A 19,536-nucleotide genomic window follows, 5' to 3' on the forward strand; every position below is an offset into this window, starting at 1 on the left:
TTAAATCAAGAAACTTCTTTAAAGAGAGAGAGAGAGAGAGAGAGAGAGAGAGAGAGAGAAAGAGAGAGAGAGAGAGAGAAAGAGAAAGAGAGAGAGATTCATTTCAATAATCCTCAGTGAACAAGAAACAATAATTGCATCTGCTCATTCAACAAATGCTCACAAAGTAATACTGAATGATTGATAAAAATTAGTAACCAACAAGATTAAATCTGGGTAGTAAAGGGGAGTGGGTACAGAACAGGAGACTTCGATGGTATTGTCACTTTTAGAGAATGGATGAAAGTTCTATGGTCAGCATATATATATAAGGTTAAAGAAAAGATGGCAGAAAGTGATAAAAATGGATTTGGGAAAAAGAGGGATAAATAAAGACTTGGCCAGAGATAGGTTACGTAGGAAGTCAGTTTCTTAAAGCTGTCCAACACATTCCAGCATGTAAAACAGACGAGAAACCATAGATGGTGGTGGTGATGAAGAAGAAGAAGAAGAAGAAGAAGAAGAAGAAGAAGAAGAAGAAGAAGAAGAAGACGATGATGATGATAATGATGATGATGACATTGGTCAAAGGATTCTTGGTACATGGGTGTGCAAGAAGTAATAACACAACCCATGTACCAACATTCCCTGTTACTATCATTCCAGTAATTATAGGAGCAATCGGACTTATGAAAAAGAATTTCAAAAACTACCTGGCAAATATACCCCGTGAACCAAATGCAAGAGAGATACAAATAATTGCACTTAAAAAGGTGATTAGAATCTTAAAAAGATCTCTCGGTTGGGATGTATGAGATAATGGGTGAATGTCTGGCATCCAGTAGGTTGCCCCGACTCCATTTAGACCTAAATTATATTAAAAAAAAACAATTGTTACAATCTCACTTGTGGTTGAGTATATTGTCCTCAGAGCATAAGATACCGTTGTGTGCATCCTATACCAAAATCAATAAGTGTTCGATTTCGATACACGCGCACCGTGTTGATGCTGGAACAAAAACGCTTTTAGCTAAATGAAGTGACATTGCAGTGTTGTTTAATATTTAATAACACTGATTGTTCGGATTGACAGAACATCGGCACAATCGATACAATCCATATTCCAGGGTTTCTTTTCTTACTTGTGGATATCAACAACAGTCATAAAGCTTAATGGATTACAACAGCAAAAATATTCGGTTTTATTGTAGATTAGCACCCTAAGTTAAATCAACCTACACAAACAAAAATGAGATTCTACTTTTTTTTTAGATGATTACGTGTGAACACACTGTAAAACTTGAAAATGAGTTATCAAGTCAGTGCAAAAGTTTTTACGTAGAAGAAACTTAACTTCTAAATCTGACCCCCAAGATCGCCATGGGCATGGAATATGTTCCTATATAAAAGATAGCTTTCCATGTGGGAGGGACATCTCCAGGGAAGATCCTAACTTACCCTATATGTGCTTCCGGGTTGCTTTAGCTCACACTACTGCATTTATATTTACTCTCTATCGCCCCCACAACAGCGGAGTTACTATCTTTCAAAGCATATCTGAGAAAATTGACCAAGTCCTTTCTACTTATCCTTCAGCTAACATTCACGTATGTGGAGACTTCAATGTTCACAACGTCGAATGGTTGACCCACTCAAACAAGACCGATGATGAGGGGAGGTTCTGTCATGATTTCTCCATTGCCTATGACCTCACTCAGATTGTTCAGGAACCTACCCGTGTGCCCGATAATGACGGCCAGTATGCGAGCCTACTAGACCTTTTTCTCACAACTTGCCCTGAACTATGTTCAGTTTCTGTTCTGTCGCCTCTTGGATCTTCCGACCACTCTGTTGTATCAATTAAGATAAAAATGAAATGTAATAAGTCCCCAGACGTCCCTCTTCATCGTACAGTATATCGATACACTAAGGCTGACTGGGATAGCTTCCGTACATTTATATCTGATCTACCTCTGCATTCCATGTTTAAAAAGGATGTGTCCTCTATAGTATTAGACCTAACTGAATGGTTAATTGTAGGTATTGACCATTTCATACCCTCTAAAAAGTTTCAGCAAAAACCTAACAGCCAGCCATGGTTCTCTCCAGAATGTGCTGCTGCCATTGCGCACAGAAATCACTTTTTCCACTGCTTCAAACGTAATAGATGTATGGAAACTAAAGCCGTTTTCAGGACTGCCAGCAACCATTGTAAGAAAGTAATAAGGAACGCAAGAGAGTTATATGCTCAATCTGTTAAGTCCAAAGTAGCTGAGCAGCGGCTTGGTTCCCACCAGTTTTGGCAAATAGCAAACAGAATCCTGAACAGAAGCGTGTGCTCCATCCCAACTATTATCAATGGACCTGAGGTAATCTCGTCAGCATCAGACAAAGCCAAACTCTTTGTCAAGAACTTTGCAGCTAATTCTACCCTTTGCGACCAAGACCGCCAACCCCCAATATTTCCTCTTGTATCAGAAAACACACTACGTGATATACGTATATCTGTACGTGATGTTGCCAAGCTAATCAAAAACCTTGATTCCAGTAAAGCAACTGGCCCTGATGGTATTCCAATTATAGTACTCAAAAAACTTCAACCTGAACTAGCGCCCATACTTACAAAACTGTTTAAACGTTGTCTTAAGGAGAATAGTTTCCCATCTCCCTGGAAAATCTCATCAGTATGCCCTGTATTTAAGAATTCAGGTGATCGCTCATCCCCCTCTCAGTACAGGCCAATAAGTCTCCTGTGCGTCATGAGTAAGTTGCTAGAATCTGTATTAAATACAGAAGTAATCAAACATCTGAACAAAAATAACCTTCTTAGTGACACTCAATATGGTTTCCGTTCTGCTAGATCTACAGCAGATGTCCTTACAGTTATATCGCATAGGATTAGCAAATCTCTCGACGGTGGCAATCTTTCTAGGGCAATTGCTCTTGACATATCTAAAGCCTTTGATAGGGTATGGCATAAAGGTTTACTTCATAAGATCGCTAGCTATGGTATAGCTGGAAAAGTCTTCTCAATTATTAAATCATTTCTTTCTGATAGGTTCATAAGAGTAGTAGTTGAGGGGCAAAAATCAGAAGCTCACAGTATTAATGCCGGTGTCCCTCAGGGATCCATCCTGGGCCCAACTCTTTTTCTGATCTACATTAATGATCTTCCAAATCATATCCTTACATCATTTGTAGACATTTATGCTGACGACACTACCATTTATGGTACCACATCTAAGACAGTAAACGAGCAAGTTCTCTCCAATTCTCTCTCCTCTGATCTTGAGCACGTAGTACAATGGGGAAAGGAGTGGCTGGTTACTTTTAATGCATCTAAAACCAAGCTTCTCTCTTTACATCATCAACATTCTAATCCACATTTGTCATCAATTGAAATGAATGGCTCTCGTCTTCAGGAGGCCTCAAGTTTTGACAAGCTTCTGGGCTTGACCATTACTCCTGATCTTAAATGGAACACGTATATCAAATCTGTTGCCAAGGCCGCTGGAAAAATGGTGGGATCTTTCTATCGATCCAGTAGATATCTCACTGCTGATGCTATTCTCTATCTATATAAGAGCCAGGTACGTCCAAGGATGGAATACTGTTGCCACATCTGGGCAGGAGCTGCTAGAAAGGACTTGGCCTGCCTTGATAGAGTTCAAAATAGACTTCGTAGCCTCGTAGGAGATGTCCTTTTCTCCTCCTTGCAACCTCTATCTCACAGAAGAGATGTTGCGAGTTTGTCTCTGATGTATCGTTATTTTCATGGAAAGTGTTCAACTGAGCTTCAATCTATGGTCCCCCCTCGCCAAACTTTCACAAGAAACACTCGTCTAGCTGTAAACACTATCAATAATTTCCCCCACTCTTTATCTGTCCCTAAACCTAAACGTAGATTCCATGAACAAAGCTTCTTTCTTAGAACTGCACGCCTGTGGAATTGTCTTCCGTTTACCTGCTTTCCGGCTGACTACAATATGGTTTTGTTCAAGTCTAAAGTAAATAAGTTCTTGATGAGCCGTTCCATATAAGTTATTAAATTTACCAAATTTTCATTACTAATGATTACTATATTGACCAACTTCTACTGTACACTCTTTAACCCTTATCCTTGAGTGGCCTCTGGGCCTTGATAATGTGGTGATGCCTTTGTAAAAAAAAAAAAAAAAAAAAAAAAAAGAAGATGCATTATAAATCATTGTAATTTATTTTATACATATTTCTATGACTTAAACATATCAGCATTAACCTATAACTTTTTCTTTGAAATTATTAAAGCATAATTCATATTTTTCTGCAATATGACCCGAAAACAAATTTCTATAGTTATGTACACTTAAACACACTTAAAAATGCATTCATTTTTTGCTTTTTAAAAAAAGAAATAAATAAAAATCCAATTACGCGCGCAAAAATGAAATTATTAAATTTCAGAGTCGCAAAGATTTCCCAAAATACGCCCACGGAAATTCTGCGGACATAGTCGGAAGCATACCGACATGAGAAAGACCTTTTTCCCAGCTTGGCTGGGAGCATCTAAAAAATATATATAAACTCTGAGCGAACTGTTCTCATCCTCTTTTCTTTCTTCTCTTTCTCTCGTCAACGTCTTTGTTGCTACTTCCTTTTGCCAGCATGACGAAACGCACCTATTCGCACGTACACACGCACGCACAGAGAGGATAATGTAGACATTCAGCCGCGCACAGAAACATTTACCTTTTCACTTCCTTTCGCATTACACATAAAAGAAGCAAGCATGTTTCTTACTGAGAAAACAAATGTTATTCTCTTCTTTTTTTTTTCTTTCGATCCAGCGAACATTCTAAAAATAACTTTTAAATTGAAATGAAAAAAAAAAAAAAACTGACTGCCAAGAAACGATTTTCGGACACTAAAAATGATTTCGTTTCTACTTGTTAAATACGCCTGCTCTAACGATTGAATCTTCGACCTCCAGATGAGTGTCTTATTTCGCATATTTGATATTTTTTTTATCATTTATTTATTTGTGGTGGAAAAGGGATCTAATCGGACCTGATTACCTCTACAGTTAACAGAAAGGGGGTCATCCCACAGTATAACTGACCAAAGGTTTCCTAGAAGAATTCAGCTGGGAAATCTTGCTCCATCCTACAGATTAATACAATTAGATCCGAGCCAATGTTTATAAAACGGTAATTTTAAATCCGTATAATTTGTTTTATGCATATTATTATTCGAAATAAATTTGTTTTTTTTTTGTTTTTGTTTTTTTTAATGATTACTTAATTAATTAGTTTGATTAAATTTCTTTTGTTATATTTTTTCTTTTCGATTTTATGCCAATCCGCAAAATGTATTCATTTTCAGATTATTTTTTCAGATATTTTTATGCAATATTCTCACTCAGGTTGACTCGAAAACGATCGTCTTTTTCAATAGAATGGTAGTTATCTTCCGTCGTGATAATGCTTGTCCTCACACAGCACTACTGACCAAAGATCTCTTTGGCTTGGGAATCTTTCCCCATCCTGCATATTTTCCTGTCCTAGCTCTTTCAGATTATCACTTATTTCAAGAATTACAAAACCATTTCGATGGGCTTAGGTTAACATTACGAGAGAAGACTGAACAAGACATGAAAACCTAAAGAATTTTATAAGCGAGACATTGGCAGATGGAATCAAGTTATAGAGAGCAAAGCTCGTTATTGGTATGAATAGAGATTTTCAAAATCACACAAGTTTTCATTTTTAAGATAAAATCTTAAATCGATGCAAACAAATTTGCACGTAATGAAAAGCATGAAGAGTGTTACTTACGACATTCGATTCGTAGTTCTTCGATCGATGGACAGAAAGGTGGAGGGAATAGGTGCTCACTTTGCCAAGCTGGAATATAAAGGAAAATAAATAGAGAAAATATATATGAATCAGAATGGTGTGGGTGAGTTTTTTGTTTTGGGGCTTCATGGACGCTAGCAAATTCTTTAACTAAAAGTTATGCTATTCTGCTTGTATTAGTTTCCCAACTTTTTCTAGAATCAGGTATTTACATGAAGGGGCCTTATGAAGATTGCCATAGTCTGTAAGCAAAAGTTATGCTATGGAACAGACAGAATTTGAACTTTGCATGCTCAGTTCATGAATCCGTGTCATAGTCCACTTCATCATCTGCACCTAAAAAATAGATGCACTCATTATATTATGTTTTTGAATGTCTGACATGAGTATTGATAATTTGGATTATTTGGATTATTTGAATTATTTGGACAGCTGTTCTCATCTTGATGCTACGTTTCGGTCAATGTAACCTACAACCTTCTTCAGGTATATCTTGTCAAACTCGAGAATCTTTCTGCCAAACTCAGGAATCTGTACGGAATTTGGAACTTTTTATTTAATCCATGAAGGTAACATGTTCTCATTCCGTCAGCAATGAACGGTTAGAAGTCTTAACTAATTGGCAGTTATATTCTTAGTATCGCCTGCTCTAACGATTGAATCTTCGACCTCCAGACGAGTGTCATTTACAGCTGAATTGAGAGAGAGAGAGAGAGGAGAGAGAGATTAGAATCATGGCGTCCGAATAGATTTATTCAACAATCAGCTGGTATGAAAACCTGTGATTATAAGATTTACAAAATATTACTGGTCGTAATATTCTATGTATTATCCATCTAAATATTACTGGTCGTAATATTCTATGTATTATCCCATCTAAATGGTACTCCCAGGTTTACATTAAAGGACCACAAACAAAACTTCCATGAGAACCTCCTCCATTAGACTAATTTGTCCATCCAGTTTTGATCTTGGTCTAGTAAGTAAGAAAATCTTAGAATCATGCCTTCCATAAGAGATAAAGTTAAATTTCCACTTTGGCAATGCACTGACTCGGTTATAAATTGGTTTTTAAAACTTAAAGATAAGCAACGACTAAACTTTATCACTTTCGATATAAATAATTATTATCACTCAATCTCCTCAATACTATTAAATAAGGCACTAATATTTGCAAAAAAGCATTTGGACATTATGGATTTAGAAATTAAATTAATCTTATTAGCCATAATAAGCTTTGATGGTAAATATTGGACAAGGAAAGATACCCCTAATGACTTCGACATAATAATGGGAACTTCCGATAGTGCATAAGTAACTGACTTAGTGGGGCTTTTTCTATTAAAAGAAATTAATATAGAATTCAACAACCTACAAGGAGGGCTTTACAGGGATGACGCATTATTCGTTACCCCCGCGAGACCAAGACAATACAATAACACTATTAAAGAACTACACAAAATTTTCAAAAACTTTGGATTAACAATTGAAGTCGACCCAAATAAAAAAAACAGCCAATTTTTTAGATGCCTCTTTGAATCTATGTTATGAATCTTACACCCCGTACCCTAAACCAAATCTAAACCTATTTTATGTACATAAACAGTCTAATCATCCAAAGTCAATAGTTCCATCTATCTCCAAAAGAATATCAAATTTATCAGCGGACAAAAAAGCCTTTGACCAAGTATCGACATTCTACAACAATGCTTTAAAGAACTCAGGATACAAAGAACGCATAGAATATAACAAAAAACTCTTTAGTGAGAAAGCTAAATTTGGTGATTACCCATAATATGACAATAAAAAGGAACAACAATAAAATAATCCAAAATGCTACTAACAATATTAACCTCCACACCAAGAATACAGCCCCCTACACAATCCCAAACCAAAAACAATTTAATAAAAATAGAAAAGTAATACGTAAAAAGGCCATTTGGTTCAATCCTCCTTTCAGCTCCAATGTAAAAACTAACATACCAAAAGAATTCTTTCAAATAGTGGAAAAATGCTTTAAATACACATAAGTATAGTACTATATTAAACAAAAACTCTATAAAAATGTCATACTCTACAATGCCTAATCTAGCACAGACAATAATTTCGACTAATAACAGGAAAATTAAACAAGCGCAGAACATCCCAGTTGATCTAATACCTAGTAACAAATGTAACTACCAAAATAAAAATGAATTCCCTCTCAATAACGATTACATACACAAAGACGTGGTATACGCTTGCACAATCACACAATTACCAAAACATGCAAACAACCAATCTCAATGGGGGAAATAATGAAGATAATCGAAGTACCCAGGACGCAAGTATATATAGGGAAACATATGGTCTGGGTTCTAATAATAACAATAACAATAACAAAAACCAGATTAACGAATCCAATAATATAATTCCCAGTGAAAACCAGAATAGGATTAAACAGCACCCACGTTATACATCTTCAGGTCCCCTCTCAACTCAGCTCCCCAATATAAGACTCTGCAATACTGGGATAAATGAACCAATACACAATAATAAAACAAGGAAAACATTCACTTACATAGGCGCATCCTCTAACTTAATTAAAGTAAGAATTTCAAACCACTTGCATTCTTTCAGAAATGAAAGATATCAAAACAATAATAGAAAACTCTTTACTACATTAATCAATAGCCTGGAAGACAAGAAAATTCCATATTCAATTAAATAGAGTATACTGAATAAATCTAGATAGACCAGGGGACAAATTTTACAATCTTTGTATATCCGAAGCAGTTAACATTATCACCTTCAATAAACCCATAATAAATGCCAAGAATGAACTAGTGTCTAGATGTAAACACAAGAAAAAATTTAAATACAGCCAACTTAAAATAAAATAACATACTCTCTCTCTCTCTCTCTCTCTATATATATATATATATATATATATATATATACAGGTAAATGGGTAAAAACTAAATGCATATTGCTTGTGAATAAAATCTAAGGTAAAACTTTGCGAATTAAAAAATGATTTTTAAAAATAAGTTCTCAAACATCTCATCTAACCTATATACCTTCTTATTGTTGATTTACATTTTAAGTAGAGACTCACAATACACACATTAACATACTACAATTTTAAATTCTAACACGTAATTGGCACTTCTGGGATCTTGTTAGAATAATGTTCCAAACTAATATGTAACCTCAATTAACGAGCTTTATAAATCGTCCCCTTTTTCTACTCACAAATAGTGTTAAACATTCCATATTGCAAAGTAATTTCCCGATTCACACATATGAATATGGACGCGTAATACTCAATAATGCGTCATCCTTGTTGGTACTAGTGTAACCCAACTCTAGATCTTTAGTTACATAACCCTATGCACTTATTTTCTGAATGTTAATTAGCAGTATAGGAGCCAAGTTGTTATTATAATAATTAATTTCATTCTGTGCACTGACTATTATAATTAATAGTATGACTAGTTTTATACTTTCTTTATATTTAAATTTATAATCTTTAAAGTATGTATGTATGTGTGGGTATGTGTATGTATATATATATATATATATATATATATGTATATATATATATATATATATATATATATATAATTGTGCATGTATGTGTGTGTGAATGTATATATGTATGTGTGTATGTATATATGTATATATGTATAGGTATGTATATATAAAAATGTAATATTTGGTTTGTTAAAAGTGAATAAAACCATATTTCTATGTTACCAATTTAATTGAAATTTTCAGAAATCCTATTTTTAAAGTCAAAGAATGTTTGCATGTTATTAAAATAATTTAACATTGCGAATTATAAAAATATTAAATTATAAATGAAAATATTTTTCGTAACTGCGAGATTGTCCCCAGTTCATTTCCCGTAGAAATGAGCCTTTCACTTATTGAGATAAGTATTATTTGTATTAATTTTTATGATACTCATGCAGAGAGTGATCCGTGCTGAAATAATAACGTTATTATTTAAAAAGCCATTCTTAACATGGGGAGGGGAGGGTGTTTTGTACCTATTCTGTACCTTACAATTGAATAAAAAAAACATATCATAAAACTTTAATTTGGAAATATGATTTAAAAAATAGCGCGGATCACTCTCTGCATTTTTTCCTTTTATTATTTTTAAAGAGTAAAACTTTTCTTATTCATGAAAAGAGTTAAGCCTACGTAAATAAATAAATGTTTGTACATGTGCCAAATTATCAATAAATGGTTTAGTTACTTTTTTTTTAAATTATTTATGAAAAGAGTTAACGTAAATAATCTTTGTAAAAGTAAGTGCGAAAGTGCCGTAGTTGTACTCCCATGCGTAATTTCTATACTTATAAGTTTTTGGAATTTTTTCTCACTGGATTATTATTGATTGGACACTAATTAAACAGATTATTAAAAAAAAAAGTATTTAAAAAAGAAATCATTATTTCGACATTTGAAAGTGGTGCTCACTTTTTAGTTACAACATTCTGATAAATCAATCACCCATTTTGTAACCAATAAAAACGCGGTATATCAAAACCATAGAAAGTAAAAATAATATGAGTCTCTACCGCATTTGTAAGTCAGAAATATATTTGTTTCTCAAAGAAAAAAAAATAGATTGAACATGACTTTTTTATTGTTTTTATGAAAATAAAGTTTCGAGTTTAAAAATTTTTTTTTTTTTTACTTATTTAGTTAAAAGTCAGTTTGTGGGTGTTTTTTTTTTAAATAATTTGTTTTTATGAAAGGTGAGGGTTTTTTGGTTTTTTTTCAAAACTTTTGTTTTTTTTTTTAAATTTTTTTAAGTATTATAAATTTCACTAACATGCTGGAGAAATGTTGGTGCTAATGCAGAGAGTGATCCACGCTATTTTTTAAATCGTATTTCCACGTTTAATTAAAGTTTTATGATATGTTTTTTTTATTCAATTGTAAGGTTAAAGTACAGAATAGATACAAAACACCCTCCTCTCCCCATAATGATGAAGAATGGCTTTTAAAATAATAACATTATTATTTCAGCACGGATCACTCTCTGCATGAGTACCGAAATGTTTAATAATTTGGTATTTTTTTAGATTAGGTCCACCTCCACAATTTTCCTTTAAATGACGACATTTGTAGGTTTTCGAGTATGCTAAATACGGAAATTGCATTGAAATTTTGCGGAAATCAGTAGTTATCAAAATATAAAAAGTTATATTATGCATTGTATTCTTTGGCGTCCATCTTTTTACGCACGCACGCGCCATAAACAAATGCACGCGCGTAAAAAAGATGGCCGCCAAAGATTACAATGCATAATACAACTTTTTATATTTTAATAACTACTTATTTCTGCAAACTTTCAATGCGATTTTCGTATTCAGCATAGTCGAAAACCATTACAAGTCGTCATTTAAAAGAAAATTGAGGAGGTGGACCTAATCTAAAAATTTACCAATAATTTTCCATCCCGTACGCCTCCCGATACATTGCTTCGTCAACATGGGACCATTTTATATCTCCCGAAGACACTTCCGTATTTAGCCAAAAAAAAAAATGGGTGACTGATTTACCAGAACGTGGTAACTAAAAAGTGAGTACCCCTTTCAAATGTTGAAATAATTTTTTTTTTTTTTCGATTTTTTTTCATAATCTGGTTAGTGTTCAATCAATAATAATCCAGTGAAAAAATTTCAAAAAACCTATCAGTATAGAAATTCGCATGGGGGTGATGGTTGTATAACTCCATCACGTAAGTAAATAAATAAAAATGTTATGTGCACATGCGTTAGCCTTGACTAGGGGGGGACTAAGGGAATGAACATTAAATAATTCTGCGGGTCGTCATGGAAATCAACGCCCAATGAGTGCCAAAATAATTTTCATGATATGAAGAAATTTTTTTTCGAAAAGTGGGTGATCACTTTTCCATGTGAATTTAACTTAAAATGAGCACCCACTTTCTGGCTACCCGGGGAGGGGCATTTATTTTCGTGTTTATTGGCTTAAAGGTTTTTTGACAAGGCAGTTGGTACGCGAGTGCATATTTAACAGTTTTCGTTTATGCTCACGCGTAGCGTAAACAAAGGCTACGTCTGTGAAATGGAAAATAGTCCCAGAGTTCAGGGGTTATTACCATGCAAAAGAAATCAAACAAAAAACTTTTTAGCCAAGAAACACACAGAAAAATTAAAAAAAAACATAGCATCCATTTTTTTTCTATCGAATTCATTTGCTGTTTTTATTGAAAACTATTTTCCCCCGGATTTTTGATATAATTTTCCATTAAGGGCCGTGTGTCTCACGTTCGTATATAACAAAAAAAAATTTGTAGGCTTCGGTGTGCTAAAAACGAATCTGCAAACCGTTTCCGTTGCAAAAAAATAGTGTTTATGATATGAAGAAATTACTTTTTCGAAAAGTGGGCGATCACTTTTCCATGTAAATTTAACTTAAAATGAGCACCCACTTTCTAGTCACCTGAGAGAGGGGGGATTTTTTCCCATGTTTATTGGCTAAACAGCTTTTATTTATGCTCACACATAGCGTAAATGAAGGCTACGGCTGTGAAATGGAAAATAGTCCCAGAGTTCAGGGGTTATTACCAAACAAAAGAAATCAAACAAAAAACTTTTTAGCCAAGAAACACACAGAAAAATGCCCCTCTCTCAGGTAGCCAGAAAGTGGGTGCTTATTCTAAGTTATACATTGAAAAGTGATCACCCACTTTTCGAAAAAGTAATTTCATGAATATCATGAAAACTTTCTTTTTGCTACGGAAACGGTTTGCAGATTCGTTTTTAGCACACCAAAATCTACAATAAAATATTTTGTTATATACGAACGTGAAACGGGCTTTAAAGTAAAATAATACCGGATTTTTTGGAGCAGATTTGCCGTTTAGTTGTACAAATATCCTCAAACCAGGTAATCACTAAAAGGGACTTTTAAAAGTTGTCACCTGTATCGAGCAAAAGTTTAAAACCACCGATTATATGCCAGCCTACGTCATGATAACATATATTGAGTGAGTTCCTAACAGTATTTTGTATAGTTTTTTAGTTTAAACTCATTTTCCCAAAATTTCCCCAAACTTAACGTGTTCGATACGGTCTGCCGCCATTTGTATTTTTCAGATATACCGATAAACATTGAATGTTTTTGAACCGATTATACATTACATAAAAACACTAAAATCTTATCCAGTTAGGTAGAACATTTACTTTTCTTGCCTTTGATAACATTTATTTGTTATATATTTATTTTTTGGCAACTTCTTTGTATCTGTGTTTAGTAATACAAACCCTTTTCATTTAATGTAACGTTTAGTCGGCTCGAAAAACAGTGTTTATCGGTGTATTTGAAAGCTACAAATCGTGGCAGACACTGTTGATTACTTTAAGTTAGAGAAAGTGAGTTAAAACTAAAAAACTATACAAAATACTGTCAGAAACCCACCGATTATGCCAGCCTATGTCATGGTAACATATATTTGTGGGGTTTCAGACACTGTTTTGTATAGTTTTTAGTTTTCAACTTACTTTCCCAAACTTAACGTATTCAACAGAGTCTGCGACCATTTCTGTTTTTCGAGCCGATTAAACATTTTACATTACATAAAAACACTAAACAATTATCCAGTTAGGTAGAAACGTAACTTACCTTACCTTTGCTTTCATTTATTTGTTTTTGGACAACTTTTTCGAATCTGTGTATAGTAAACCCCCCCCCCCCATCAACCAAATATTAATTGCTAACTCACATTTTTGTATACAGAAAACAAAAAAAAAAAAAAACATTTAGCGTTCCAACATTTTTGCTACGTTCGGCTTCATCCACTGATTGTTGGTCGAGTCCAAACCATGAATGATTGACAGAAACTCCCAAGGATCCAGATCAAATTTTGCGAGAGTACCATTTTTTTCATTTTCGCCTTCTTTTTCACTTTTTGGAGTGGATTGCTGTACTAAGAATATAAGAAACATGCATTTTTCTCTTTTTATTAAATTTTTACATTACACCAAATTGAGCCACTGCAACGCATGGCAGGGTACAGCTAGTATATATATATATATATATATATATATATATATATATATATATGCATATGTATATGTATATATGAATATATATGTATGTATAAAGTTCTTCCAGTTAAATATTATTAGATATTATAATTATTATTACCGAATTTTTTATACCTCCCAGTAAGGCAGTATTATTTTCGATTTAACAGTAAAGGATCATCATTAGTATTATAAAATTAAAATAACAAGTTCTATCAATACGCTTAGTTTTAGTTGTACAATTTACTTACAGGTATTATTTTAATTCTTCAGTTTAATTCCCCCATTTAAAGGATATTATCAATGAGTATAAAATTAACAAAACGAGCACCTTATGTATTAGTTGCTTAATAGATTTAAACAGAGTAAAGAATTTAAGATGTAATTAGGTTAATTAGTTTAAAGGTTGATTTCAGCTTGAAAAACGCAAAATTTCATTTGCTTCTTCCTCTTCCTTTCTTTCATTTTATTTTATTTTCTCTGCTTCTTTTTTCTTTCCTCCCTTTCCCTATACCCAAGCCTAACCTGACCTACCAAAACGGCTACTCAACATTTTTATAGCTTTTTATAGCGTGTTTGAACTTGTCTATAGAGGTCACTCTCTGCTATATATATATATATATATATATATATATATATATATATATATATATATATATATATATATATATATATGTCTTCTTCCCCCCCATCCATTTCTTCATTTTAAATTTCTCTCCCCTCCACTAACCCTTTATACCTATTCTATCTCACTAACGTTTAATTCCAGTAATACTAAGGTCTTTAATAAAAAGTTCCAACCAGACCTTAAAAAATCTTTTCACTGGCCCATAAAGAAGAATTACTCCAGAAATATGCCCGACTTGGATTTCTACTCTATGAAATGGATTACCCAATATACAGCTTGGATCTCATTACCTCACTGCTTTAAAGGACAGTTACCTTGGATTTTACTGTGCAATTTGGAACTAAACCTTTATATCCTTTCTTCAATTTCCCCTGCTATGTGACTTCTATTTAATCAATTTTTGATTATGATTTTCCATGTATAACTGACTTTAACAAATAGGGTGAATACCGCTATATCTATTTGCTAATACTTTCTCCTCTGAAGAGATGGTAGGCATCGAAACCCAATAGGATAAGGGGATAAAATTTCTAAAGTATTCTTTGTCTTACTTGGAATAATAAAAAATCCTTGATTTAAATAAAGGTTTTTTAATTTCCTTGAATCACTATAATTTGATATATATATATATATATATATATATATATATATATATATATATATATATATATATATATATATATATATATATAAGTTACAATAAGTTTACTAAGGTAATCAAAATGGTAAACTTAAAATATATTATAAATATTAAAGAGTTAATATTTACAAGTAAAATAAACTCAGCCAGATATAAAAAGCTCAATAAAACCGAAAAGGAAATAGAGCTAATAATATGAACAAATGATTAATAAAATATGTTAAAAGACATCTTGAAAAAGAGTTAAAAACATATTTAATTTTAAAAAAAGGAAGCACAAGATAAGTGGATAGTCCTTAATCCGCGGAGTTTCGAAGAAATACTCTCCTTCTCATCAGAGGGCAGGAATTAGCAAAATGCAGGATCGGATCTTGCATATAAAAGTATTTAATGAAACTACAAGTAAGTATAAGATCTTACTTGGTTAAAAAAAGGGTGAGGTAAGGGGAACAGGAGGCAAAAGAAAAATAATAAAAGATTTCACATGAAGATTTCATTCTTATATATATATATATATATATATATATATATATATATATATATATATATATATATATATATATATATACACTATAAATATGTAATACCTAATAGTGTAGGACTAGAGCTGCAGTAAAAACAAAATATTTTAATATTATGAATCAATATTATTATCAAGTGTAAACAAATTTTCACAAATTCACTAAAAAAAAAACATTTTTATTTGGGTACAATTGTTTTGGCCTACATCAATAATATAACCGACAAACCTGACAAGCAACTAAGTCCCACCCTTTTACAGTAGAGATCCCTAGGTGTAAGAAAGCCTTTTACTCCAATAGTTTCTTTCCCAGAACTGCAAGACTTTGGAACTCCATTCCGGGATTCTGCTTTCCCAACTGTACTGATATGCAGAAGTTCAAGTGTAATGTGAACAAACATCTTGCTACTCATCTCCCTTCAACTTATGTCTCCACAACTTATGTCCCTGATAGTAGCCCCCTACTTCGAAGTGGCCCTGTGCCTTGTTTGAGGTGAAAATTGATTAAAAATACATATATATATATATACAGTCCTGGTCAAAATCATAAGACCACTTTAGAAAGTAAGCGTTTACACATATTATCGAATGTTTAGTCAAACAAATGGTTGAAACCATTGCCAAAAAGGAAAATATGATGGAAAAAAAATGAAATCTGCTTCATTCGAAACCTTAACCCTGATCTAATAATTAGTTTTTAAAAAACAAACATTTTCACCTGGTCAAAATGATAAGACCACTTTAATAAAATCGGCTCGTTTGGAAAAAATGAATACGAAAAGCTTTCTATGTTACTAAAAGCAACTAGTTAGTGGATAAAAAACATCTTACTAAATTACAAATGGCAAAAGGGAAACCATTATTAGAGTTTGAGAGAGGAAGGATCTTTGAGCTTAATAGGGGTGGACTTTCCCATAGATCCATTGCAAACGAAGTGAATCGTAGCAAAACGGTCATCATAAATTTTTTAAGAAATCCAGATCAATATGGGCACAAAAAGAGACAGGTCGACCAAAAAAAAAATAACCCCATCACTGGATCGCCGTATCAGAAGAAATTTTTAAAAAACTCCAGTATGAGCTCAAGTCGATTGAAAAGCCAAATAGCAGCAGAATGTAGCCCTAAAACCATCAGAAGGCATGTGAAAATGAATGGTTTCAATCATTTAAAGCGACGGCAGAAATCATGTTTTCTTGAACAGCACAAAACTAACCGACTTAAATATGCCGCCAAATACCAAACTTGGGATGAAGAGAAGTGGAAAAATGTAATTTTCTCCGATGAGAAAAAGTTTAATCTAGATGGTCCAGATGGATTTCAACACTATTGGCATGATAAAAATTTGCCCAAAGAGACTTATTCAACTTGGTATAGTGGAGGAGGGTCTTTAATGATCTGGGGTGCTTTCACGTCAGCTGGGACTCTAAAATTGCAAGTAGTGAAAGGCCGGCAAACATCATTGAAGTACATTTCAATGCTTGAAAATGCTTCTATCAAAACTGAAGATCCACGTCTGTGTGGAAAAAATTGGATTTTCCAGCAAGACAATGCTGCGATACACACTTCTCGACAAGCATGAGAATACTTTTCTTCAAATAATATAGAATTGTTAGATCATCCAGCATGTTCTCCCGACCTCAATCCCATTGAAAATCTTTGGGGATGGATGACAAAAGAAGTGTTCAAGGATGGAACCCAGTATGATTCGATAAAGGAACTTTCTGATTTAGTTTTCAGTACATGGGATAAAATTCCTTCGCAACTGATAAAAAACTTAGTCGCAGTTTTGGGTTTCAACCATTTGTTTGATTAAACATTCGATAATATGTGTAAACACTTACTTTCTTAAGTGGTCTTATGATTTTGACCAGGACTGTATATATATATATGCATAAAACATTTTTTTTCTTGAAGAAACCATCATCAGTTAACCCTCCAGGCTAGAAAAAAACTGAATTGCATTTGGCAATCTTACAATTTTTGACACCAGACGATAAATTACAAATGTCTCCTCCTCTCTTTCATATCAATGTGCTAAGAAGGTATGTAATGTTGAGAATGCAATAGTTCAAAAAGAGCTAATATTTATCACTAATCAAAATTAATAGTATCATCTAAGAATTTTATATTATACTAGCAGTTCAGCCTGGCTTTGCACAGCCCCTATGTACTGTTTATAACGTTATGTGCATATGTATATATATATTGACTCATGTCCAGGTAACCTACATCTAAAATTTCAAGTGTTTGAACCCAAAATTGGTGGAGGAGTTTAGTAGAGCTTGCAAAGACCAACTCTTTCAACCTCTTGGCAGCTAAATTTTCGCCCCAAAACTGATTAAAAAGCTTGCTGCATGTCTGAATACCCTTTATGTCAAATTTTAAATGTTTAGACCGAAAATTTGATGAATAGTTTGCTAGAGACTGCAATAGTCAAATCTTTTGAACTTTGACCCCTTGGCAGCCAAATTTTCTGCCATAAGCCGATTAAAAAGCTTGCCCTATGTCTGAATACACTTTATGTAAAATTTCAAATGTTTAGACCAAGAATTTTGACCCCTTAACATTTATTGTTTGGCTCAAATCAATTTTCACCCCTTAACATTTATTGTTTGGGCTCAAATTAAATTAAAAAGTTTGATCCATGTCCAAGTAACCTACATCTAAAATTTCAAGTGTTTAGACCTAAAATTGACGAAGGAGTTTGGTAGAGTTTTCAAAGGTCAAATCATTTAACTTTGGTCCCTTAACAACCAAATTTCTGTCCGAAAACCAATTAAAAAGATTTTCCCAAATCTCAGTACTCCTTATGTCAAATCTCGAGTCTGTATACTGAGAATTGAGTAGTTTGATAGGGAAATGTACACACACACACACACACACAAATTCTCTTTGATAGATATATAAATATAGATGTAGTAGAACAAATTTGCTCTGTCGTTTACCTCTCACCATTTCAAATGATTTTTTCTGCGGATTAGACTAAAAAAAAAAACATGTGTTTTATTTGTGAACTTTTGCAAACGGGATAGAAGTATGAATATTTAGTAGGTAATAATATAAAAGCAAATCTTTTATAGTTCAGATTTACCTGAATAGGAATCAATTTCCAAATGCAAAAGTGAAGCTCAATATTTCAAATATTTAATAGAGCTTATAATCTAATTGATAAAACTCATTGTTCTGTGTGTGGGGGGGGGCGTGCACCTCCATTTTTTTTTAATTACATTTCCTTTGAGACACAATGTCACAGAGTGGCTCGAAGCAAGTCAAATGATTGCATTCTTTGTAGACCGTTCTTTTATGGGGTTTTAATCAGTAAAAATAGCTGCTCTCATATGCATGCGCAAATACACATTTATACAGTATGGTCTGTTTATTTTAAACTATTTTTTCATCCATCCGGCGATAGCTCAAATGATAACAATTAAGGCTGGAGTGCTAAATCTTTTGGTTTCGATTTTAGCTGATGAGACTCAAGTCATATTTTTTTTTTTTACTTTTGAAATCACTACTATATATTGGGTACAATATAATTATGCATGTATATATGTGTGTGCGTGTGGCGTTTGAATATATATATATATATATATATATATATGTATATATAGAATAATCCAACCCCCTTTACATGCACATTTGTGAATTCTTTTCTAGAGTTCCTTCCCTCTTCACTCGTATGTGATCTGTAACCTGTTTCCTCATCATTTTTTTAACTCAATCCTGATAATGTCCCCTGAAATAGGGACGAAACGTTGATAACCATTTATCTATCTTAGGTTTTTCTTTTCATTCTCACAATATTGACCTGACCTTTACTCCTGATCTGAAATGGAACACGAACATCAAATCTGTTGCCAGAGACGCTGGGAAAATGGTGG

At 33.2% G+C, this 19,536-nt stretch overlaps 1 protein-coding gene across 1 annotated transcript in view; it reads right to left on the bottom strand.

Moving 5' to 3' along the window:
- The window catches only part of LOC145260454 (uncharacterized), a 92,021-nt gene that overhangs the window by 6,965 nt on the left and 65,520 nt on the right, over nucleotides 1-19,536 (bottom strand). Inside the window, exon 5 of the mRNA XM_080118508.1 lies at nucleotides 5,793-5,861. Coding sequence (XP_079974634.1) covers nucleotides 5,793-5,861 — 69 coding nt within the window. The remainder of the gene's footprint in view (nucleotides 1-5,792; nucleotides 5,862-19,536) is intronic.

Source organism: Euprymna scolopes, chromosome 36, assembly GCF_053919585.1.
Source record: "Euprymna scolopes isolate OS-2025 chromosome 36, ASM5391958v1, whole genome shotgun sequence".
In the NCBI taxonomy this organism is placed as follows: domain Eukaryota; kingdom Metazoa; phylum Mollusca; class Cephalopoda; order Sepiida; family Sepiolidae; genus Euprymna; species Euprymna scolopes.